We start from the raw sequence: 25,882 nt of genomic DNA, 5'->3' as shown, positions 1-25,882 counted from the left end.
CAAACAAGAAGCTCCTCAGTCACAGAGCTTGCCATGATAATGTGGGCTGATGTAGACAGAAAGAGAAAAAAAAAGTCTGGTGAAACCACCATCCGCAAGTAAGGAGCCGAGACAGGAAGTCCACCCACTCTGAGGCCCAAAGTAGGCCTGCAGTTTGTTATCACTAGATACTATTGGGTGATCTGCGCTGATAAAGACGAAAACTTCCCTGAGAGAAAAACAAAACAGAGTCCTTTTTAAAACCCAACCAACCCAACTCAATGCTATTAATTGTTATCGGTACAATGGCATATCAACAGAAATGAAAATATAATATTTCTTGATGTCAGCCAAACTGATCTATGGGAAATGAAGTGTAGAAACACCTCAGCTCAGCAATATGCACACTTATTACCAAGGATGGAGACTAAATACATAATTGGCCTCATACATCGGCAATCAATTAAATGTCTCTTATATTTTTGGTTGCCATCCAAATCTGTTCGTACCCAGCTGTGCTGAATGATGAATCTCACTTGATCATAAATTGAAGGCGCATGGCAAATAGTTTATTATGAGCATAGGTAACGCCCCCTAAACACTATATACTACTCCAAAGGTTTTATTCTCTTAATTGGAGTCAATGGATAAATGGTATTTACCTTAATAATCCAATTACTATAATTACTTTCAAACATATAATAATCAAAAGATTTTATGATATACATGCATTTTTTATGTTCCTCAAATTTAAAATGTTATATGTCCTTGCTTTGGACAAACTATTTGTGGAATGTGAAAACAAAATGTTAATTTTTTTATCTTATTAAGAGAGCTCTCGTGAAATTTCCATTTACCAATGAGAAGGGCCAAAATAAGAAGACATTGTTTTATCCCAGAAATCAATGAGGACTAACAAAAAAGGAACAAATCGTAAATATGAACAAAAATAAGAGGACATTTTTTAGTTTATATATCGCTTCCTGCATGAGGCCCGATGTGTCACAGATTGTACTTTTAGAGAAGAAGGCCACACCTATCGCATGCCCGGCCAAACACCCACCTATCCACACACACACACACACACAGGTTGGGACTCACCTACCTAAACAGGAGGAATTCCCATTGGAAAAATCCCACCTGTGCCAACACTGCAGGCTGTTTTCAATTCTGTTCCACTCCGGGATAAACAGGCATTTACACGCCGAGGTTATTTTTAGCTCAGCCATCGCAAGGACGTAAAGGAAGTGCAAGCACATGCAACAATGAGATAATCAAACTTATATGTTGCCGCTCTTCTCTGTTAGCAGAGGTTTGAAAACAGCTCTAGGTAATTTCGTAGAATGGAAGGGAAAACCCAACAGCTCGGCAGCAAAAAGCCACAAATGTACCCTTTATTTTTCTCATAGGGAAAGCAGTGGCTTCCTTTCTTCTTTTCAGTCACTTTAAAAGAATAGTGACGCCTTCTCCGCCCATATATCAACTGCGGTTTTTTGCTGCACTTTTATAAACTAATATTTTCCATTGGCATGCCCGCGGATGTTCCATTCTGAAGAAACAAGTGATAAAGAGCAAGGTAAAACTCTGGCCACTGTTTTTTCATGTATGTACTCTGTCAGCAATGTGAGAATCTCAGAAACAGGATGTGGCCAACTGTTACACCACAAGACAACACCAAGCTGCTATTTATAGCTGTTTAATGGGGTTGCTAGTGGCACTATTTAGCAGCAACAACTTCTGGGAAACGATGAAATTTGAAAGAACGGCTGATGAAACCTAAATGACAGATAAACAGGTAACGACTGTGAATCAATACATGTGCACATGCTATATTTCAACACAGTCAGATTGTTTTTGGCGATAGCTCTTCAAATGCATTTAGTTTAATTTAGTAAAGATATTTTGTTTACTTAATGGATTTCATTTAGTTCAAATGTTTTGATGAGTTCTCGCTCAGATGAGAAAACCCCTCAATGCTGACAAAAGAACCAAGATCACAGTTCTATCGATGCATTTTTCAGTTTTTCCTTTTAAATCAAACTCTTTGTTGTTGAGTCTCACCTTTCATCAAGTCACAAGATACCACACTATATGCAACATTAAGAGCAGGCATTAAAGACATACTGGGGAACATTTTGTCGAGAGTGGAATTTGGCTTGAGAAATGTAACCCCTTGCATAATATGGACATGCAGGGGTATAGTACAATATCTCCTCTTGTAAACTAGTCCTTTTAAAACTAGTTAGTTGAATAAAAACATGCCAGATGATTATATTACATTTTCCTGCTCTCTGTATGCTATTGTTAAAAATAACTTTATGTTACACAATAATATGTTTATTGTTAGATATGTACGTAAATGAACCCTCTGTGGCCTGGCATCCCTCTCAACAGCATTGGAAACTTACTTTGTTTTTTTTCAGTCGCCCAGGTTAATAATGGAAAGCTGTAGCTGGGAGGACACCTCATGAATAAACAAAAACAGCGGAAAATTGAACTCAAAATATTCCCCTGCCAAAAGAAATAATAGACGTGCCCTGCTAGTCTTAGTTAAACAGAGTGACATCCTTTATTAGTGGGATTGCCCGTGCGATCAGTGAAGTGCAGTCAGGACTTGTCAGGACTTAGTTAGGGCTGGGCAGCTGGGAAATCTATTTCAGTCAGGTGTGAGAGTGACACAAAAAAATGACTATATGATGCCAGTAATGTTGAACAGTTCAATGGACAATTCAGCTCCTTTGTGAAGGCCTACCAGTGTTTCTTGACAGTGGCTAGCAGCTAACCCTCCCACGTCTCTATTGGGTGTGACTGCTGGCTGAATGAATGTCGACATCGCTAAAATAATCTGTCTGTATCATCTGTAATGCATGGGAAATGATTAGCTTCTACCTGCTAGAAGGGCTGGTGCATACATGCGCAGACATTAACAATACAGCGCAGGTCACCTTTAATAAACTCCACCATTTCAGTTATCAAAGCAAGTAAGTAACACGCAGAGGTGGGGAAACAATTTGCTCAATATGTGACAGGGTGTCTAAGACCAACCATAACAGAAAGCCCAGACTAAACAGGCTTGCTAACCAAAAATAGCCCAGTTTTAAAATAACATGAGAGGCTGCGTGAGTGCCGGCATTTTGCTACAGGTAAGACAATAGTCTAAGCTAGGAAATCACAATTAAGGAATATATCCATTATCTTGAAGGGTTAACATAAACAAAAACATTGCCCAGCAGGTAATACTACTATGAACCAGGAATTTACAACTGTGGAAAGTTACCACAGAGACATTTTAGCCTCTATTTTGACGATTGCAAGGTAAACAGTAGTTGTAGCAAAAGTGAGCCGGGTTTAACTTTTTTGCCGGAGAACTCTGTGTCAACACAGTGGTTTCATTGAAATGAAAAAGGATGTTTGTTTTCTTGTCAAAGCAAAGGACGTTGTGAAAAAAGAAGACTGATTAAAGTGACACTGTAGAAAATGTTAGCATTTTAACACCTCAATATGCAAGGACGCAGATCTCCACCAAGGCCACCAAAGTGAACAATAATGGGTGTCTCCTTATTATTCAGTAATCCAAGCATGGGTGTTGTGACTTAATTTGGCTACTCTGAGAGTTCAGTGTAAACCTGACCTGCACTGGGGATTTAGTTAGCATTGTTAGAGGAGAGCGCTGCACATTGGGGTTCGATAACAGCCGGGCTTCCTCGGAGAACAGAGGATGCCCTATGGTCTTGTGAGATGCGGAGCCTCGAGTCCTGAGAGCCGCTCGGAGTTTCCTGCTCACGTAACACGATCTCCTTTGGCCAAATCAGGCCCGACTGGCAATGACCTGGCAGAGAGTGACTTCACCTTCCCCTGGCTTCCCTCAGCTGACTATCCAAAACACAACCTCTGAACTCAAGGTTGTAACGGAGGCTTCCTGCCAGGGAACTTCTGTTCTCACTTGGAGTCTCTTGATACCAAAGTAGCGGAGGGCACCTTCCTGAGCTTCTCTCACTTTCACTACATGAATAAACGGCAGCTGTGTTAGGGTCACGGACCTTCATACTGTAGCAAAGGGGGGTGTTTCCTATGGCAAAGTAGCACATCAGGTTTGTGAGAACGAGGAGGTAGCTTCCTTCTATTGTGGCACTCAGACTCTAAGCAGCATTTAAGGAAGTACGTCTGAGTCACAAAAGCTCTTTCATATAAACACAGATAAACACTGGCATTAAATCTGTGCAAAAGGAAACTGGCTGCAAGGCAGACTCAGAGTTAAAACCTCATCTGAACTGTGATCATGCGATTTAGTGGGGAAGCTAAAAGAAAGCTCAAACTTGCTGGAGATATACAATTGAATTTCCTGCTACATATTACTTTTGTTTCCCCACTATATCAAATCTTCTCTCGGCCTCAGCAGAAACACTTAATGGATAATTTGCTGCCACCCACGCACGGCTCAAACGGCTGGACGGAGAGATGCTCAGACAACGTCACTTATCTTGCGCTGATAACCAACAGCGTCAAGAATAGGGAGGGGTCAAAGGTCAGAACACACACATAAATGACACAGAGGGAGAGAGAAATAATGATGGAGAGACTGAGAGAGAATGAGCGAAACGGAGGGAGACACAATCATTATTCCCACAGATAAACACAAGTGGAAAGAGACAAAGTGTTCCACTAATGCTTCATCATGATAAAGTGCTTCATAAATTCATCTGAGTAGACAGCTTCTAATCCATCGCAGGGATCCCTTTGGGCCTAATGATGTGATGATATGTACAGACAGCATATTTCATCCCCACAGCTAGGCTGATGTGTGAAGCCCTGGGCTTTCCCATGTGGAACCACTCAGTATCTACAACTGACAGAGGAGATGGGGAGAAGAGGAAGAGGAAGATGAAAAAGAGTGAAAGAGATAGGGCTGCAGAGCCACAGTTTACCCTTAGAGCTTAGGTTTTACAACTGCCCTGCAGCAGCTGTGTGGTATGAAACCGCTGCCGTGCCATGGGCTGCAGCCAATCATCTCCTTACACTGCTGAGGTGAACAATGACGGCATGAAGGATATGATTTAGACGTAGAGTCAAGGGTGTAATTTCCACTGGGGAAATTCTACTTTTGTTCTTCAGATTTTTATTGTTTCAGTTTGAATCTCTTAAAGTCTCTGATAACATTGTTCTTACTGATACTGATAGTGACACACTCATCTGAGACGGCTTCAATTGGTACCTCAAAGCAACAAGCTCAGTGAAAAGTGGTTCTACAAGTGCTTTACTGAGTTTTCTTTTTCTTGCCTCTCAGGCTCTGTCTACAGCGTTTTTAAAAACAATAACTTATTTTTTTTTCAACGGAGGGTAACAAATATAAACAATATACGTATACGTGTAGACAAGGCCTCAGGCAACATACAGGCTGCCCTACATGATTGTGGAAGGTTGTTTGGGGTGGTACACAGCCTGATGCGGATGCCCTTGCACAGAGTCATGGAAAGCAAGCATGTAAGAAACAGTTGTTTGTAAACCAGCGGCAAGACTTTAAACTTGACTCAACGACACGTAAGGGGCCAGAACAGAGACGTCAAAAAAGAGAGAAGAGAAAAGAAGAAATAAAGCAAGGAGTGTAAACAGTAAGTGCTCTGATGTCACTGAAGAGATTTCCAATCAATATGTCTGCTGCTGTTTTTAGACATTGGGCTCCTGGCTCAGTTGGATAAGAGAGCTGGAGCAGCCTGGAGAAATAACGATGACATACTCTCTGTGCCTCATGTGGAGAGTCAAAGTGGAGCTGGGCACTAATCTCCAACTGCGGGTCTCTAATGTCTTACTTTTTAGAGCACATGCTTCATGGCTCTCTGTTGTCAGCTGAATCACACATGTTGCCAAAGCAAAAGGCCAGAGCCAGGACAATTCAGGTGTCTTTCTACTCCAGATTAAAATCACTCAAATGTACAGTTAAAGTACAGATAACAGAAATCTTGAACAATAAAACAAGTTTCCCGAATTAGAAATCTACTAAACTTTTACTGAAAGCCCCACCACTGATGTGCTTATTTTGGCCACAGCGGAGCATAACCTTTTGTCTTTGATCTTGCATGGTGTGCGGTGCCTCTCCCTATCTCACCTCACTCTGTCTCTCTTTGTGAGCCTGCCACTTCCCTCTCCTCCTCCTCCTCTCATTTCCTCCCAGGCCCAGGAGGGTGTGATCGCTCGAGGTCGGTCTCAAGGGAGGATGAGGGGGAGGTGTTTACATGGTTGGAGCTGCTCTCCAGTGCCCTCAGCACTGACTTCTCTGTAATCATTGTGCAGTCGCCTCAGACTGCATTGCAAACGATAACAAAAAAAAAAATTGTGTAAAAATCCAGAAACAATGAACCTAATTTAGTTTGAGAGACCAATATATTTTTTTTCTCATGCTTTTAATAATCTTGTAACCCTTAATTAACTTTAAATTAATTGGGGTCAGGAATCCCGGGTTGGGAACCACTTACTTTAAAGTGGACATTAAGGGACAGTTCAGATTGTCAATAAGTTTAAGTTTACTCTGTATTTAGAATATTTTCACAGCTTTACCTTGCCGTCAGACAGCCCTTTTTGACAGGGAACTGAAGCCATTATATCCTTCTATGCTCTCTTCAAAGCCACCAGACTCCATTGAAAAAAACAGTATTTTTTACCTCGCATAACACAGGAGTTGCTGGTCTAACGCTGGTAAGTGGGCCTTTCTGTTTGGTACTCGTCTGTTTTGCCAAACTTGGGCCGTGCCGACCGGCATCAACTGTAGGTAATACACAGGGTATGGACTCTACTTCAAACAATACAAACTATTCCTTTAACATAGTGTGTACTTTTTCAACAGAAGAAGTAAAGGATGCCACACGGTTTGATTGACAGGTGAAGTAAACATAGTGCAGTGCAGACGCCCAAACACAAACGGGTGCTTCCAGTTATCTTGATTACACGGCTCTGTTTGATTGCGATCAGCTGTACTTATTTAGCTGCAGTGGAGGAATTGCAACACAGAACTCAACAATCAAAGTGAAACATAAAAGTAAGAATTTAAAGAGCTTCTGACATATAGTGTGTATAGATGACTCGAGATTGTGAGAAATCAAAAGCTAATTTTCACAGAACTTGTGAAGCATAACCACATACACAAACACCAAAGCCTTAAAGTACACCAAACTGAGTTATACACACACACACACACACACACACACACACCCATTTGTGTGATTGAGATATGAAAGAAGACAGATTAAAACTCTTTGTATGGCTCATTACAAATAGGTTTATGGTGAAATAACTCAGCAATCTGATAGGCTAGCTTTGATTGATTCAGAATTAGAAACGTATGCTGCCACGGAGGCTGATGCTCACGGCTTGACTTTTCACTGGTTTTGAAAATGGCACAGATTGAAAAAATATGAGCATGTTGAAACAATCACACTTCAGTGGATTGCAGCCGTCTGAGTGAGAATCTGGCTGCACACCTGCATATGATACGATTTATAACTGTATTTGTATTGCACTTCTTTAAATCACCTGTTGCCTGTCAGTGGTTACGTGGGATTTCAGAATTGCTTTCTTTTATTTATATGTAGAGCAACTGTGTTCTCTGTGTCCAAAAAGGTTTACCTCAGTGCGAACTTTATTGTTCACTATCAATCACAGATAGATGGCTCAAAGAGGCGCCTTCCTGTTTTGTAATGTGCATGTCTGCTTGTGAGTGTGTATCTGCACGCCGTGGCCTAAGGTTAACCTGTCTACTTTGCCCTCCAAGCTTTAGCTCCGCTTGCTGTCATCTGCTAGCAAGAGTTTTACTCTGTAAGGACGCCAACACCAGTCAGTTGTTCACTCGGTTGGCCAGCTGTTTCAAACCAAATTGTTTGTGAGGAGCCTTGGCTTCAGTGGGACTGTAGCATGGTTTCTAAACTCTTCCTTTCTTCTGTTTTCCACTTAAGCCACTTTCCAACTTGACAAAAAAACAAAATAACATCTGGCTTTTGTCTTTAGTGGGAAAGGTTACAATCGGCATTTATTCCCGGGACAAGTGGCTCTGCAGTAGTCACAGGTATTTATCGGCTCCAGCTCTGATCCACAATGATGGAAACATGACACCCGGGTGGGTGCAAAATAATTTGTTTTCCCCTATTATGGTAATAAATAAAATCATCAGGGATTTGGACAATTATAACAATTTATCAACGTACAAACAGTCATTTCAGCTCGATCGACACACCTTCATTCAAACTGAAGCAAAATAAAACTCTTTCTGATGTTCCAACAATCACCAATGCTGGTTTGGGAAAGGAGAATATCACCTATGTTTCCCGTGTTTAAAAAACCTGCGTATACTTTGGGTAATTTGGGTGAAGAAACGGTATAAGTAGAAGAACTACAACACACTGGACACTCCAGCGCTGTCATCTTGCTTAAACTGGCATTTTAGTCTCTCATGGGTTTGTTTTACAGCTTTGGAAAACATGCTATGATGAAAGTAATATTCCCACTGATCCAGCATCTTGACGAACTGGAGGGTTTTTGCAGGCGTCACCCTAACGTCACAGAAAAGGACTATACTAAGGTAACTAAATCATTTTTTTTTTTTAAAGTGCCTGCTGCGCACAAGGACATGGCCCCTCCTTTCAACATCCCCGCTGAGCTCTAGTACTGAAGCAGAGATCTGATTAACACTCTGTCCACTGACACCGAGAGCTGCCCTAAACATTAATCCTCAGTGCCTGTGGGGACTTAAAGACACAGGAGGAGGTCGCCTCAGTACACATCGAGGACCTATTCAAGTAGACCAGGACAGAGGCGATGTTGTCAAATGTTCCACTTATCTCCGTTCTATCGACCACTGCTTTGATTTATTCATAGACAGGCAAAGTTGTAACCATCTGGAGACTGTAATAGTTTTCTTTGGCTGGGTCAGAGTCAGAGATGAACACTGGGCTACTCTTCCAGGGATAGTAGGTGAGACAGACACGTTCACTGTCACCTGTAAATCATAGAAACCACATTTTCACCTGCTTCTGTTCATGCTGTTTCCAATCATACAGATTTAACAGTTGGTTGGAGCTGAGGGAGTGAACCTGCCACTTAAATACCTTAACAGAAACAAGAGCCTGTTATTTTACTCGATGATGCAGTAAATCTAACTGATTTAATTAAAATGTACATGACATTTTCATTCACACAGTTTTTAAGGGCTGATTTTTCCAACTGAAGCTCCCAGCAGATTTGATGTGACTGATTTACAACAAGAACAGAAAGAATTGTCTTCTAGTACTAAAAAGGTCCAATGGAGTGGAGTCTATCAGATGAGTAAGTTGTCAATTTGAACATATGTAAACAATGCTACCACTTCCCTAATAAGGCATCCTTAATAAAGTGTTTATACGTTTGAATTAATTGCCTTATTAATGGTGATTAATAGGCTTAATTAATTTATAGGCTAATAAGAATTACCAAACACCCATAAGCTTGTGTTTGTTATTAATGCTGTATCATTTTAGGCATCAGTAAATGATCTATAAAGAATTAGTAACACAAAATTAACAAAGTTGTTTTTTATTAGAAAATCATACCAAAAGCCTAAGATGGGAACACTTTACTTATACCCATATATTTAGCATTATAGTTAGTATATTAATACTTAATAAGTGTTTTTTAGCACATTATAATGTAAACAAAAGATATAAAGGAATTATTTTAGGTGTTTTTAAGTTTTACAGTAGTGGTACATTAACTAGTGACAGGTTTTGATTCATAAATATACATATCAAATGAAAGTAGAGGGTCAATAACCTATCCAACATTGGATAAAGTGAACTTTATATTATACTTTTCATTTCCATCTCACTTTTTATTACTGAACTTCTTTACTGAATATTTGACCTATAAAAAACTTGAGAAATGTGTTTATATAATTGCATGTTCTTAGTCCTGTTTTAGTACATACATGGATGAAATGAGGCAATAAAAGAAACAACAAAAACAAATATGCAACTATATCAAAGTGTGTTATAAACAATGTATTTAGTTTTTTTATATACTGCTAAGAAATGCTATAAAGGATGTGGTAGAGGGTTAGGGGGTTGTTAGCTGCTGTAGCATATTTCAGTGCTAAACACAGTACAGCAGTTAGTTAAAGGCCCCTTGGCCTTTCTTGAGCTAAATACCTTAATGGTGAGGTTTGCGTAACACCACTGTAGCCTTTCATCGTTTAATCTCTCAATACTTCACGCTATAAAAAAGGCTTACTGAGCATGAAAGGTTTTCCCTGTTTGTTAGCACGTTGTTTAGAGAGAAACTGAGCTCAGCTGAGTACGATCAGGAGAGTCGGGGGACCCGTTGAGGTTTATAACTGCCATGGGTCATATGTCAACAGTAGGACACTTACAGTTCAGCGGTTATGATCATTCCCTCCCCTGAAGTAAATCTTTTCACCCACTGCTTAGTAAGTCTCTGCACTGTGAGCGGCCACTGGTGGGAGAGGAAGAAAATGTGATCTTTAACTTTCGGCGGTGTTAATCTTTCTTTGACTTTTAGAGTTTGGGTTTTAGCTCGTGTGAAGAACAGGGACAGTGGGAGAAGCTGCCGGGGAAAATCAGTAAGATCGCGTGCTGCTTTCTTCCACCTCACATTTTCCTCTCTTTCTCGTAGTCTGCCTGTGTCTCCTTTATTCCTATGGCTGACCTAATTCTTCTCATGCTCGCTGAATATTCCTGGATGTGAGGACATGATGAGAATCTCCTGACCCCAAAAATAAAAAAAACAGTAAATTACATCTCACGGCTTACGGCTGTCCATCCATTGTTTGCCCATAAGCTATAAAAAAAAGATATCGCATTATTAAGGAGTCTCTCTTCAAGGGTTTTGTCTGGACAATATTTAGCACATAGTTCCAGTCCTTTGCCAAACTTCTTGTGTGTTAGTAGTTCGGATGATGGCGCTAGAGCAACCATCTAAAGCATAGGTCTTCAACAGGGGGTCCGCGGAGGTACTGCAGGGGGGTCGCAAAATTGTTTGTAGATAAAGCAATTAAAAAAAAAAAAAATTATAAACATTTCTTTTTTTTTTGCTTTGCGCATTCACATTCCCTCTTCCGCTGTACTTCGCGAAGAAACGCTACGCCAGTGTGGGGGTCCTTGACCTGAAAAACGTTGAAGACCCCTGATCTAAAGTTTAAAACTTAAAAAATTCATAACAAATAAACAGCACGAGCTAATGAAAAGGTTTTACTGTAAACAGCAAACTGCAAATTCTCGCTGAATAAATCTCCAATGTGACAACATTTTTCACGTTACGGTAGATGTAGTACGGTACATTTCAGAATTGTAAGTACAGTATTTTGAATTCTATCCTCATGAATTCTATCCTCATGAATTCTATCCTCTATTGCAGTCAATGGAAAAAGAGCATCCTTACATAGTTTGTCACTTATGGAGCAAGCAATCTTTTGTAATTGTAGAACTTTTGACGTTAGTTTTGAATCTACTTTTACATGCCTAAGCCTAAGCCATCTATAGTTTTTCACATGGCAGGTAGCACTACAAGATCAAGACTTGGTGTCTAAGGTGCTCAGTTTGAGCCCTGGATGATGCAGAATAAACACGCTAAGACCTACTCAGGCATTAAGCTGTGTGGATAAGAGACATGTGGTTTCAAATATATTTTTAATTCTCATTTGTCTTCCATCCTTCTTCTTTTTTCATCTTCCCCGCATTCTTCCTTTTTCTTTTTCCTCTTTAGAATGCCCGGCCCTGACTCACCGATGCACTGCAGCTAATAATTATAATTGTTTCAGACAAAGTCATTATTTTGACAGTTGCATTTCACGTTAACCTGCCTGTGTTTATTATTTGTCAATGGACTGTAACACTAAAACAGGGGACATGTGCATTTGGTTTTGGACGGATTCTACTGGGACTCTCACTCCTTCAAAGTATATATCTGCATCTGTATTTCACTTTCCGTCTTCATGCCTGCTCTCTCTCTCTCTCTTTATGACTGGCTCTCCCACTCTCTGCTTTCTGATGTATCTGCACATGGACGAGACGGCAAACTCTGCCAAGAGTTGCAAAACCCAACGGCTTTCCCCATCCCCACTGGCTGGATCAGACTTCTCTGTTGACATCCGTCGCTACAGGATACTATTTCACTGAGCTAACAAATTTCAGATGGGGAGCTGTTATTAAGCGGTCGGGGACGGAGACCTGCTCCTGTTTACTGATGCCGCAGGTATTTACATCCCATAAATACAAAACCAGAAACACTGAAACTGCAAAGGTCGAGTATCTCAGCGTGGTTATTATGATCAAATGGAGAATCTCATCGTGGATCCACATTCAGCTGTCTGTGCCTGCTTAAGTGTCATTGAGCAAGACACCCCACAAGCTCCAGGGATTTTGTCCAGAAGCGGATCCTAACCTTCATGTAGAGAGCCAAAAAAGAAAAATGTGTCTTTCTGCGAGTACATTCTGCTTGTTTTGGTGTTTAGTATGTTCCCTAAACTGTATGAGTTTTCCATGTGCTCATATTTTCATTGCCAGCAGGAAATATCTAAGATTTAAGGCAAATTTATGGTTTCTGTAACTGCACAGCCTTTGTGGTGTTTGCAGCAATATCAGTTATCCCCACAGAGGAACAGTGTTTTATAGTAAATGCAGTAGTGGAGTAATATTTGAGAACATTTCAGAATGTTCTTTTAATCACAAACAAATCAACATAGTAAACGTCATCTAATCATAACCTCAGAATTGACTAAAGGGATTTGAATTCTGCTCATACAAGATCCTTTGCCTTTTGAACATCTTACGCAGGAAACATTTAAAAAACGTCCCGTTTGCTTCAATTTATGAAGAACTTTCTCAGTTTTTTGGATTCTTTGTTCACCATGAAGGTATTACAAATGGTCATTTTGTAGCTGACGTATTCCTTTAAATACAACCTTCACCAGGCTCGTTGAGAAAGGAGACTCTCTCACTGATCATGCTGTCAGAGCTTTCAACCACCCTGACATTTGTCATATTATGATTCAGTAATGAGGGTCTGGCGTGAGGTGGTAGCTCCATGATCACAGATAGTACACAGGAAGATCCCCGCCAAGCCACAGGCCCTGTCTGAGTCCTGACCCGCTGTGATCCGTGTGGCTCGGTGGCTTTTCAACGCGCGTTTCCTAAGCCTCAGAATGTGAGCCACATAAACCGAGCCTCTAAAGTGCTGTGTCGGGAAAAAAGTATAAGAAATACATGGCCTATATTGAACTGAAGTAATATAACTTTAATGAACAGACTCAAACTTGGAGAGGGAAGCCCTGTGGCGAACTCTGCTATATTTGATTGTATACTTCACTGAAATCAATTTTGCTATTGATGACTTCCATACAAAGTCAACATAGTGTGGCCACTTTTCACACAGCTTGGAATAAAGGAAGAAAATAAGACACAAATCTTTACAGTAGCAAATCTGCTTCACACATATGGGCAAAATCAAGTCCCCCATCTAAATGTGTGCGTGTATCAGATCCCAGACACAAAAGAAATCCAATTTGTTTAGATAATTTACTTTTTCAGCAGACACATTCTTTCTCAGTGACTGTGGATATTATGACGGAGCGACTGAAACCAGACCAGATCCTCTGGCTCGCACACGCACACACATAAAAGCCAGCGCGCTGCGGTAATGAATGGACTGATTTCTTACAGATTCATCTTGCTGCGCTTATCAAAACGAATAATATTTCCAATGTATTTGCAAAGATCTAAAAATCAAAGCGTTAATACCGTGACCCCATTGCCACTGTCATGTGTAACCACTTAGATCCAATTATTTGCTAAACTGCAAGCAATCTTGGACAATAGTGTCTATAATGGAGTGGGTTTCATAATATGTGTTGCAAAAAAAAAAGAAAAACTCGATCACAACCAGGAATCTAAAAGGCTCTTATGTTCAGCCAATGGGACAGAGATAAAACAGATGTAAGAGGAAGCAGAGTGTGCTAAGGAAATTCAGAGGACTTCCACTCATCTGAGAAGGTATTCCTCTTCTATCGCTAAGACGGAATGTTATTCTCTGGGTTCCATTACTGTGATTCAATGTAACTTCCACACTTCATATTACAGACTAACGTAGTGTTTAAGCAGACTGTTATCTGCTTTACAAGAGTCACTTCAAGTTTCCGACTGTGTGCAGCAACAGAGTATAACGTTTTCTTTCCACCAATATTGTCTACAATATTAACTTCAAAATCGTGTCAATAAACAAATCTAATTAATTTATCATCGTTATCGTGGAAGACTACTTTACTACAACTGGATCAACATAGATCTTCACGTATGCCACTGAACACACCCCTTCAAGTACATGGTGAGGTGTGTAATATCTAATAATGGGTAATAGGAGCCATAGCTGCTCTGTTCACTCAGTAAAAGTAATGGTTTTTGATCCTAATGAGAAGAAATGGAATCAAATCTATTGCTGATCCCAAAAGTATAGTTGTTGATCCTTAGCTTATGCGGTCAATGACTCTTAAAGGCCAATCCAAGAGTGCAGCTACCTATTAATTTTTCAAAGGACTATAAAACTTCTCCAGCAAAGCCCAAACTTTTACTTATACCTCACTGTGTCAAAAGCTGCCAGGAAAACAGGATCCCTAATATGAGAACGTAAGCAATGACAACAAGAGTAAAGAGAACCCACATCCTGTTTGTAGTCATAAATAATAAAAAAAGCCATCACCCTTCTCCTTGCACCCGTCAATATCACTATGTCTAGAAGGAGACTATGTTCTTGGCATTGCACTTAACCACAAGACAGCCTTTCTTTCTGTGAACTATTAGCTTGAGCCTGACCTGCCTCCCAAAAGGCCACAGGGTCAGAAGTGGAGTGTTGTGAAAGCACATGCTGTCACTGGCTCTTACAGCGCTTCCGCATCTCACTGATTCTCCTAACTAAAAGAGACACACAAATACATACAGTCCAAACATACAGGAGCTGCTCTGCTTTAGTGAGTCCCATTAAGATACTTCAACCTCCCCTTTAATGATCACCCGTCACCCTCCCGCCTAAATCCTCTCTCTCTCTTCTGCCCCCCTTCAATCCCAGAGCCAGCCTTGTGGCACACTCCAATGTTTGCGACTCAGCATGTTTTCAGCGTGGTGCGGACGCGCTCTCAATCATCATTAGAGGTTTTGTGGAGTGCTGGGGTCTGGGCAACTTGCCAGGGTGTGTAAAAGTTTCCATGAGGAAAGCCTCAAGTTGCCTTCAGAAGCATCGGTGGTGGACGGAGATCCTCAGGAAGGTTAGAATGCCTCTTTTTGTTGCGGGAGGGAGGGAAGGAGGGAAAGGAGGGCCGACAACAATCCTGTTTTCATTTTGCAAAAACAAGCCTTGTAGAGTTTCAAATGCACTAACCTTGAATTGGAGGAGGAAACAATCACAAGGAAAACTACCCTGTAACGCGAGGCAATCAGCGCACATATGTCAAATGTCAGAAATCGGCAGAGGCTGCGTTGCACCTTGTGTTTTTCTTATTTTGGGGAATAAGGGCCCTCTGTTTCCCAGAGAGGCAGCTGGTAGAAATCTGGCCCTCTGATTAGCATTAGTTTTTTTGCTCTGTGCTGCATTCAGCTGCACTTCATGATATCACCCACCACAGCAGCAGCTAATGAGACAGGACACACGGCAGCAGCCTCACACAACCAAACTGTGAGCACAGCGAGCACACATAAACACACATAAACACACACACAGACACACTTATAAACACCAGGAATAGAGGAATGAGTGAAAAGTTTGCAACAAGTGATGTGGGGCATTTTTCCAAAACCGTTTGTGTTAAATAAAGCCAAGTCTAAGATCAAAAGTGTACGTGTGTGTTTGCATGTGTCCGTGTCAGTGAAGGGGTATGATGTCATTAGAATTGCTCTTTCAGACATGTGACAAAGCATGCTCTCATTTTGGCATTTCTGTTTTTGGCTTAATTAGTACAGCTAACACGGCAAACTTTAATGCTGCTGACCGTGTTTCTCATGAATTCTATTGTTACATACACTGATGTCATTTGACTGCCATTTTGCTCACAGTCATGTGCCTTGTAAAGTGCAGATAGCGGGCTGTGAGTAAGTACGAAATGTCTAAAAACTTCGGTTTTATGTGAGTCCCGCCATGCGCTTGTTTACGACGGTGAGTCAACATTGATGTTTCATCCTTTTCTTGCTTACATTCTCTAAACCATGCTGATCTATTGCTTTATTGTGAGACTGGACCAAGTGAAAGCCAACATGCCACTGCGTGAAAATGTCTGGCTGTAGATCCGACTGCCAACTGGATTCTTCCCATAAAACCTCATTGTAGACACCATCGCCTCATGTCTTGCATTATAAGCTTCTATCACAGCAGAGGGAAGAGTTTAGCAGATTACAATGGAGACTGTGTACGACAGACGGGGGGGTTGACATCCCGGATTCTCTCCATACTAACCAAGCTCCTTGCGGTACAGTAGCTCACTGCTGATAAGTTGAGTGATTTCTCAGGGGCTGCATATAAAATCTGGGCCTGGCCAGAGAGACACATTTCCTCTGGCTGATGAGAGCCGGAGGCCTCAGCGTTCGAGCGTGGGAGGTGCTCCACTCTTGGGGAAGATCAAGTGTGCTCCCGCAGACTCCAAATCACCGGCCCCCAATTGCTGGGGAGGAACGCTACTCTACATGGCTGCCGTTAAATCACCGCCGTTGGGGTGAGGTCATCCGCTTGTCTTCCCTCTCTAATGGAGCGCTCAGCTCGCTAACATACGGTGCTAATGCGTGCGGACGGGGAGCAGGACGCCCTGCAAGCTGCCTTCCGATCTTATTTATTTTAACTTAGGGCTCATTTGAGGGGTTTGGGATAGGGCCGGGCCTAGGAGCAGTAGATGCCTGTGGAGTATGCTGTTACCACCACACACTTACAGGGACTCCAGGAGCTCACCACAGATGCTTGCATAGACATTAGGTGATGCAAAACGGCGGCACATTGAGGTTTTTCGAGTGGCTGCCTTACTGTCCTTGGTCAATCAATACACATTCCTGTGCGTCACTAATGCAACTGTAATCACTGGCTGAATACATTTGGCCACCGGGTTGGCGAGAGAACGAGCCTGCTAAAGTGACAGTGGATGGAGTAGTGGGGAAGATAAACAAGATTACATGATTTCACCTTAGCACTGCTGTGTACATTTAGTATATCTTTGTACTGTTGGTGTAAAATGACCCCTTCCCAACCTTATTACAAAATGCAAAATAAAGCTACAGTTTCACTTCATTCAATTGATGTTGAAATGTAAGCTTCTTCCTGCCGTAACTATTGAGAGAGAGAGAGAATTTCAAATGAGAAGTTTTGTTTCAAATGAGATTTCCAGAGCATTGCTATGGTCTCAAGAAAATAAGGAAAGAGAACAAAGAGAGAGAAAGAGAAAAGAAACAGGAAAGGAAATAAAGTTTTGGGAAATCAGTTAATAGAGCTGATAACAGACATACCCCCCCTCTATCTCTGTGCTGTATGTTTATGAGGTGAGGACTAATGGGACTCATCCGGACTGACAGATATGCTGACAACTGCATTTCAACTCAATTACAGTTCCACAGCAAAACTCCCCTGATCCCCTTGTGCCTATCACCCCTCTTCTCCCATAGCTGTTGATTGAAATGTGCTCACACTCACAAACACACACATCCTTACACACATAAACACAAACACACACACACACACACACACACACACACACACACACACACACACACTACATCAGTTTACTGAACAAAAAGTGATATTCCTGAGTTTCAGTACGGAGTTGTCTTTAACGTTACAAACTGGCACTATGCCATTGGTGTGCTCTATGAATATATATTTATGTCATAACAAGTGGAGCCTTTGCTAACACAGATAACAGGTTGGCGACCTGAGAGACATAATGTGGGCAATAAACTCGACCATATGGTCCCTTGGGTGTGACCTGTTTCATTGCCAGAGGGAGAACAGTGACCCCAAAGCCTCCCTTGATGACGACAGCCGCATGGTGTCGACTCCAGGGGGACAAAGCCTCAGCCTTCCGACTCCTGGCATCCCTCCCAGAACGATGGGGGGGTGGGGGGGAAATGGTTCGGTTCAGGAAACCCCTACCCATTGTTTTGCTTCCTTCATTAGTCGTTGTGTCAACAGTTTGGTTCGCTACGCGTGTGCCACTGTTTTTGTTCTGCTGCACCCCGGCCTGACCTCACTGCTCTGATGTTTTGACAGATTGTTTCAAAATCCCATCAAGGCAATTTACTGTTTTAAAGCAAAGCAGCCACTTGGACAACATAAGCTGGACCTCACGTTACACCAAAAGCAAATAAATCTGCTGGGGTCTAAAATTAAACAAATGTGACGTAATTCTGCTCAGGAAATACTGAGGGGTGCAGCAGGGTGCGGCTATGTATGGGGGCTTGCAGATAAGCAAAAGGTGTTAAATAAATGTAATGTGTTACGTAAACAGCCATTTCTGGCAAGGACAGAGAGCTCATAAAGAGAGAGCTTTCTACTTGAAAAACAAAATGCCTTCCGTTATTCAAATGGTTATCTAATGAAAACTTGCAGAAAAAAACGTATGTACACCTTGTTTCTCGTAACTCACCATCATCTAGGTACATCTGGTCCAGTTCCTGGGGCTCCTGTTTGACGGTGATGGCCATCGAAGGGGGGCTGGCATCCTCAGGTAAAAAGCTGGGTGAGTTCCCTCCGGCCTGGGACGGCCCGGGGCTGTAGGCCTGAGCAAACGGGCTCTCCGCAGTCCCACCAGGAGTGGAAGGGTGGGAAACCGGGGAGGATGAGGGACTGCTGCTGGCATAGATGGTGTGGTAACCATGGGGACCTGGGCTGTTGAGGTGGATGGGGCTGCCCTGGGAATGAAGCATCCCTAGGGGAGAGTTGTGGTCTGGCGATGCTGGGTGGGCGAGGTTGGGGCCTGGTGGTGCCGCATGGGTGGGGCTGTTGGGAAAGCACTTGCTGTACGCCACTGGGGACAGGTCGTGCAGGGTGGGGCTGGAGCTGGGGGACGACGATGGGATGGCGGCATGGCGAGGTGGGCAGGGAGTGTAGCCACCAACCAGGCAGTCGTCAGGATCGGTTACAGGCATGATGGGAGTGAGCCTGGGCCGGCTGTAATAGGGCTTTGAATGCATGGGCAGTCTCGCAGTCCCCAGAGAATCATATTCATCATTGGGTTCTGTCTTTATTATCGGCACTGGGGGGGAAAAAAGTAGAAAGAAAGGTGGAGATATTAAAAAACGTGCAGGGAATCCACGTGGCGCAATGAGTGCACGAGTTAGGCTTAGTAAAGCAGTGAGCAGGCACAAATGTGGCCGAGCTACCCTACATTATCCAAACAAACAACCACCAGTGGATATGGGCTCGGTGTCAACTTGGCTGAGCTCTCTAACAGAGAAACCCTCAAGCCTCCCAACCGCCATCCCTTTTACCACACCATGAAAAAAAAAAGAAAAAGAATAACGGGGGAAAGAAAAATGGATGAGTCATCAGTGTGGAAAGCCACAGCTGGCTCTAATAATGAATAAGACCTATTTGCTTTGGACTCTCCTCCAGGTCTGCTATCCAATAAAAGTTACTTTAAAGCACAGGGCTGCTGCCGCTGCTGCCGCTGCTGCTGCTGCTGCTGCTGCTGCTCAAGGAGCCCAGGACCCCAAGGTTTTCTCCACACTCTAGAAGTAATTGTTTCTCCCAGGACCAAAAAGATAGAGGGAGAGAGTGAAAAAAGAGGAGATGATTTGATTTTGATTAGGCCGCCTGAGCTCCTTAAGAGGCTACAGAGCTGCGCCTGTGGTTTCAGGAGCTTTAGGCCTCAGCTAATGCAGGAGAGTACAGTGACCCCACTTGATCATCCTGTCTCCTCTCTTCTAGTTTCTAATCCATTGCAGACCGTCTGCACTGTTTCCTGATTAGTTCTGACGGACAGGTACTTCCTGTCCACTGTCAAGAGTAGTTACAGAAAACAACTTTCTATTAATTGAAAATTTCAAAACAGACCTTTATGGCCTGGGTTTGAGAGATGAAGAGGGATCCACGTTAACAAGCTCACTGGTGAGTTATTACATAAGTACATATGCACAGACTGTGCCAGCACAAAACTAATAGGGCAGTGTTAAGATACCCAGATGCATAGCAAAGGCTTCTGAGTCACAATGGACACAGTGTTTCTATTTCTACACATTGTTAAACTGCGTTAATGGGTGTGGTGAGTGTTTGAATCCAACCACCACCATTAAGAGTTTTTTGGCTAAACTTGTTCCAAATGACATTTACTCCAAAGGAAGGCGTACAGATGTCAATATGAATGAGAAGTGCGTTTGCGTTTGTACACAATAGAACCTTTGAGCGATAGGAAAAGCAAAGGGTGCAAGTGAAATTAATGGAGCGTTTAGTGTGTCTTATGAAAATCAGGCTGTTTTTCAGCTTGTTATTATTTGTGTGGGAGTTGGATTTGAAAGGACATTAATCACGCTTGTAGCCTCCAGGGTGCTGAGATGCGGTGCAGTGATAACGCAGCAGGGAGCACATTTACGTCAGCCCTGTCTGCTTTCAGAGCCCAGAGAGCAGGCCTGGTGTCTGGGGGAGCATCGTAAGGCGAGTCCCATGATGCACGCACGGGCCTCCTCTCCACAGCCTGGGGAATAACAAGGCAGTCACATGGTCCACGCTACATCAACAGCCACTTCCCTCAGTGATTCTCTTCCCTGCCTTCTCTTTAGTGTGAATGAATGGCACATAGCCAAGGTGCCAAGCTGTGTGATGCCACAGTGGTCATGTGGAAATGTCATGAGCAAGTTTGATAATTTTCACATTTTAGCTTCAATTCAAGATCTGCATTGTCATCTGTGTCACATTTTGCCCTTTTACATCGGAACATAAAAATAACACCAAGGTTAATGGATCCTGAAAATTGATACTGTATTTTTGTGTATGATTTTCTTGCAGCAGCTATATGAGGGAAAATATCACAAAAAGGTCATGTGTTTTAAGAATGTCACGGTCCTGAGGTTGGACTTGAACAACTTTGAAGAAAGTCAGAGGTTTGAACTTAGCAAAGTACAATTTACACCAAAGAAAAAAGAGGAATGAGGCAAAGTGCCTGATGTTGACTGTAGCTTTCTCTGGAAGCTCTTCTCAAGATTAAACAAATCTGATGTAGCACGTCACAAGATTTCCTGCCTGTGACCAAAACCAACATGATAATTTAATTTTGCAAAATAGGGTGAATCAGCAGTATCTCAGAATGGATGGGATGCTGTTGCCCTTTGCAGTCCCATTTTGTAATCCAGTTAGAGTGTATTTTTAAAAGAGCAGTTTGGCTTATTGCAGCTTAAAGTTTTCATTCCCAATTAGGTAATTTGTCAATTTTATTTTCCTGAATGCCTTCTGACTATGAGCAAGACTGGCAAAACAGGAAATCAAATCACGTCGGATTAATGGACTTTCTTTTAAGTTTCAAACAACTCCTCTGCTACAGATATAAACAGAGGGCTCCCTTCAACTCCATCCATCTGTGTGTCTCCTTTCCACTTTGCATGCGAGCTGAGAAAACAGATTCACCAGGCGAGTCCCAACTTCAGCTGGCTTCTATTTCATCCCAACCTGTGGGTTATGGCCCACAGACAGCTGATGTTCTGCACATGGTTTGCCTCTATTTCAGCTCTGTCTGCTTATATTAAACTGATCAGGTCTGATCAGGGTATTTTATTGAGTACTCGTTTCCTCTGATGGGAATGGCAACCGGGACATAGATGCGTGTCTGTGCCTGCTACCAAAACAGGGCTCGAGTAGATTTGGAAATGACCTTGCAAAAGAAGAACCTCTCTACTTCTAGACATTGGGCAAGGGGGATTATGGGATGCAAAAGGTATGGTTCTTATTTCTGATGATTGTTGGCTGGGATATGACATTGTCTTATTGAAGAAATGCTGAACTCATCTTGTTCTTACGCCATGAAACTGCAGTGAAATTTAACATGGAGCAGGTGCTTCATTAACTCAAAGGTACCTGGTGCACCATGTCCCACTGTGTAGGCAATCTGGTCACCCAGTATACTGTTGGCCTTAGTGTGCTGTAGGTAAATCTGACAAAGACCCAAGCTGTAGAAATGACAGAAACAGTCCAGTCTTTGTTAAATTTGTGGGGGAAAACATGAATGTGCAAATATTTACAAAGAAAAAAAAGAATAATGTGTGATGCATTAACTTTTCCTGTATGTGTCACAGAACATGTTTCTGACTATCCCCATTCCAGCTCCAACCACAAACCAAAGCAGCGGAGGGAGTCTGCACCCGTTTGCGTTAAGAATAGAACTTGATATTACAGAGGAATCTCCAAACGGCCTGTAAAAATAAAGGGGTTCCGAGAAGTTCTTTGCGCAAGCTTTCGGTCATTGCCAGGACTTATTCTTGCCGTTTGTTGTTTGATGTGGTTGGTTTAAACTGTTTCTTATTTGAAGAGCGACACGTCACGTCTCTACTCACGCAACAATGATTGGAAGGGAGCTTGAAAAAGCAAAGCTCATTACGGGAGCCAGACAAGGACACTTGTACTGAGTGTGCATCTCAACATCACAGACAATCAAACAACACACACTGCCAATGGTATTTATCAAAAGCAAATGTCTTTCCTCTTTATCCAACGGCTGAAGGCATCTTTACCTCATATCCAATAACTCATGAGCATGCAAAAAGTTGACATAATTGGTTTAAGGTTCTCAATTTGACATTCAGAGCCTTAATATAGCAGCAAACAAATATTTACAATGTAAAGATATAGAGATATAGTGGAGTAATATCATCCAGAGACTAAAATCATTCTCCCACTGTGTGTGTGTTGTAATCTGAGTTTCTCACTGCTTTGTTTACATAAACGAGCTGGCCACGCATTCATGTTAATGTAAGAGATTATAGACACCACTCTGCACTGCGCTCATAAAGCGATTACTGCTGATAACGATGTCCCGAAGTACGGCATTGTCACAAATGCGTATCCACCACCCACCGATTCCCCTTTCTTTACCTTACGTCTTATGTATTTAACTTAAAATTCTTTAGAATTTAACGTATTTATTCAACTTAAAGACTTTCTGGAAAGCTAGAGGTCAGGTTATTTTGTTCACTGAAACCCAACTGAAGGATTGCTTTGCTCATAAAAAAAACTTGACCCATGTACTCTCTGACATACTGTATAGTGTTTCTAAGTGGCTACAATCCTGTTTGAACATCGCAATGACAATGTTTCAACAGGTCTACAGCACTCCTCTACTCATATCACTGAGGCTTATCTTTGTCTGTCAGTTAGTAAGAGTGAGAGCAGCTATGACTGCACTACAGACTGAATCTGATAATATGTTATAATGTCACATTGGAAGGAGAAGAAGGCCTGGAGAAGATTATAATCTGTTTATATGTCTGAAACAATACAGTCTCTATTGAAATACTATTCTCATTAGAGCTTAGGGGAACATACAGCAGTGAAAAAAGGCATTGGTGTTCAACTACAGTAGGTGCTAACTGCATTTGCATTGAAGAATAACAAGAGGGTCATACAACCTGAATGGAAAATAAAGGTGGTTTTCAATAGCATCTGTGTCCCAGAGTGTTTGCTTCATCCTTCCGCTGTTTCAAACAAGTCAGGCTATTTAAAGGGTTGGGTTTGTCTTTTTATAGAGGAGCAGACACCAGAGTGTGAAAGAAATGTTCTCTCTAAACAACGTCAGTGACCACAACCGTGCTTGAGGTGGGACAGTGTGCCGGAAGAGTCTTTTCATACAAGCGAGCAAAAAAAGTGTTGACAACAGTGTGTGTGTGTATGTTTGTGTGTGGGTGTCCTCCTCCCCCAGCCCACCCCGAGTACCAGGCCACAGTGTCGGTTGTTTTTCTATGTTCGTTCACACACAAACACACACACACACACACACACACACACACACACACACACACACACACACACACACACACACACAGAAACCCTGAAAAGCAAACAGCTTCACTAGGATTTCCTCATTCTTTGTTGCTGTATTGACACCATGAATGCATTACAGTCATCATTGCCGCAGAGGGTCTGTTGACACTGATTATAACCTTAAGACAGTATTCTTTGTGAATGCTTTTCAAGCACTGATTAGTTATGTTAGCATCATGAATTGGAACATACATTTTACTTTTACAACCAGCTCTTAGAGAGCAGTACCTTCACCAAGGCCAAATTCCCGATCTCGTAATGTAAACGAAAGTGAACAATAATGCGTGTATCCACCCCGTGATTCGGATCTGTTCCAAAATGTAATGGGTCCAACCTTGGCCCATGCTACAACCTTCCACCCAGTTTCAAGAAAACCGGGCAGGTAGTTCTTCTGTAATCCTGCTGACAAACAGACAAACAAACCGAACCGAAAACATGACCTTCGGAACTATAGTACTCAAACTCTGTAATGATACATTCGAGTGTAATACAGCGTTCAAATACATTTGACAATATATAGCAAATGTAAATGGTATTGCAATTTGCAACTCTGCTTGTGACAATACTGGCTGTGTTGTTACTTCACTGGAAAAAATTATGTTTTTTTTGTGTCGCCCATAGAGGTCTCCTCACTGAAATAGGATTATTTCTGCACCCAGAGCAATTCCGCCTCAGCTGTTAACCAGCACATTCGTAATATTACACTCTACCTCTTTGAGTGAAGTACAGAATATTTCTTTTTAGAAAGATAGTTGTCATATATTTTAATGTGCGTCTTCAAAAGCGGGGTGAATCTCAAAATAGAACTCAATAGCTTGTTATTCATGGTCTCTTTGGCGGTAACACTTGTGAGTTAATTATGTCTTCCTTAAAGAAGACATTGTCCCTGCTTGTGTGGTCCACACTGTACTTGTGGTTTACTTAGCAACAAAAGAGAGAACACAACAAGTCATCTTTTAATTAGAGCTATGTTTATGCTCAGGGAAATGACTTAGAGATGCATAGTGGAAGCCGATAAGCGTCTACGTCTCTCTCCCTTTCTTTCTCTGTGGAAGTACAGTATATGAAATTAATCTTCTCTATATGGACACAGTTTGTCAGCCGTTCACTCTTTCAGTAACCCAGATTGAACCCGTTCATCATATAATCAGGCATCTCCAAATATGGCCTTGGTCTACTTTCGCTCAGGGCCTCGTCCAAAATCCCAATAATTTATCTCCTGTGACCATAAATACATCTGCTGATAATCTAAATGTCACATCTTATTAACAACTGAAGACTTAAAACAGAATGCATGCTCTCCCAGCAACATTAGACCCATTAGACACTAATCAATGAATACAAGATATCAATATTACTAGGGGGGCGCGGGTCTTGTAAATGGAAGGTTGCTGGTTAAAAACCCTAAACCAGCTGGGATCAGTGGGAAACCCGCCTTCAGCAACTATTGATCAGTTTCCTAAAAAGTAGTTTAGTGCTTTAAGAAAGGCACTGAACTCTCGACTGCTTCACTGAAGCTGCTTAACAGCCAACAGCAAAGGACTTTGGCACTATAAATGGGTATGATTGTTTCCCTGAAAGAAGAGCAAGGCTGCTTGTCAACTTTCTCTGAATACATAAAGATAAAATAACAGTATTCCAGCCAGATGATTTAAAGTGTAACCAAAGCTGAGTCCATTGTGAAAATGCAATACTAATTGTGAGGCTGAACTCTTCTCTAAACTCTCAGCAATACATTCTTCAAATTCCAATGTGAAAGCCATCTATAAACACTGAGGCCAGAGACACATGATAAACACAGAGAGAGGTATTCCTGGGTTTTCAGGTTGCTACATGAATGACAGGGCAAAGCACTGCCTGGTAGATGCATGTGTGTGCGCACATG

At 42.0% G+C, this 25,882-nt stretch overlaps 1 protein-coding gene across 1 annotated transcript in view; it reads right to left on the bottom strand.

Annotated features, from left to right (window-relative positions):
* The window catches only part of LOC115021892 (nuclear factor of activated T-cells, cytoplasmic 1-like), a 64,724-nt gene that overhangs the window by 2,827 nt on the left and 36,015 nt on the right, over positions 1 to 25,882 (bottom strand). The window contains 1 exon segment of the mRNA XM_029452634.1: positions 18,620 to 19,228. Coding sequence (XP_029308494.1) covers positions 18,620 to 19,228 — 609 coding nt within the window.

This window comes from Cottoperca gobio, chromosome 16 (genome assembly GCF_900634415.1).
Source record: "Cottoperca gobio chromosome 16, fCotGob3.1, whole genome shotgun sequence".
Taxonomy (NCBI): Eukaryota; Metazoa; Chordata; class Actinopteri; order Perciformes; family Bovichtidae; genus Cottoperca; species Cottoperca gobio.
Note: the sequence above shows the minus strand (reverse complement) of the source record. Positions and strands in the feature narration are given on the sequence as shown.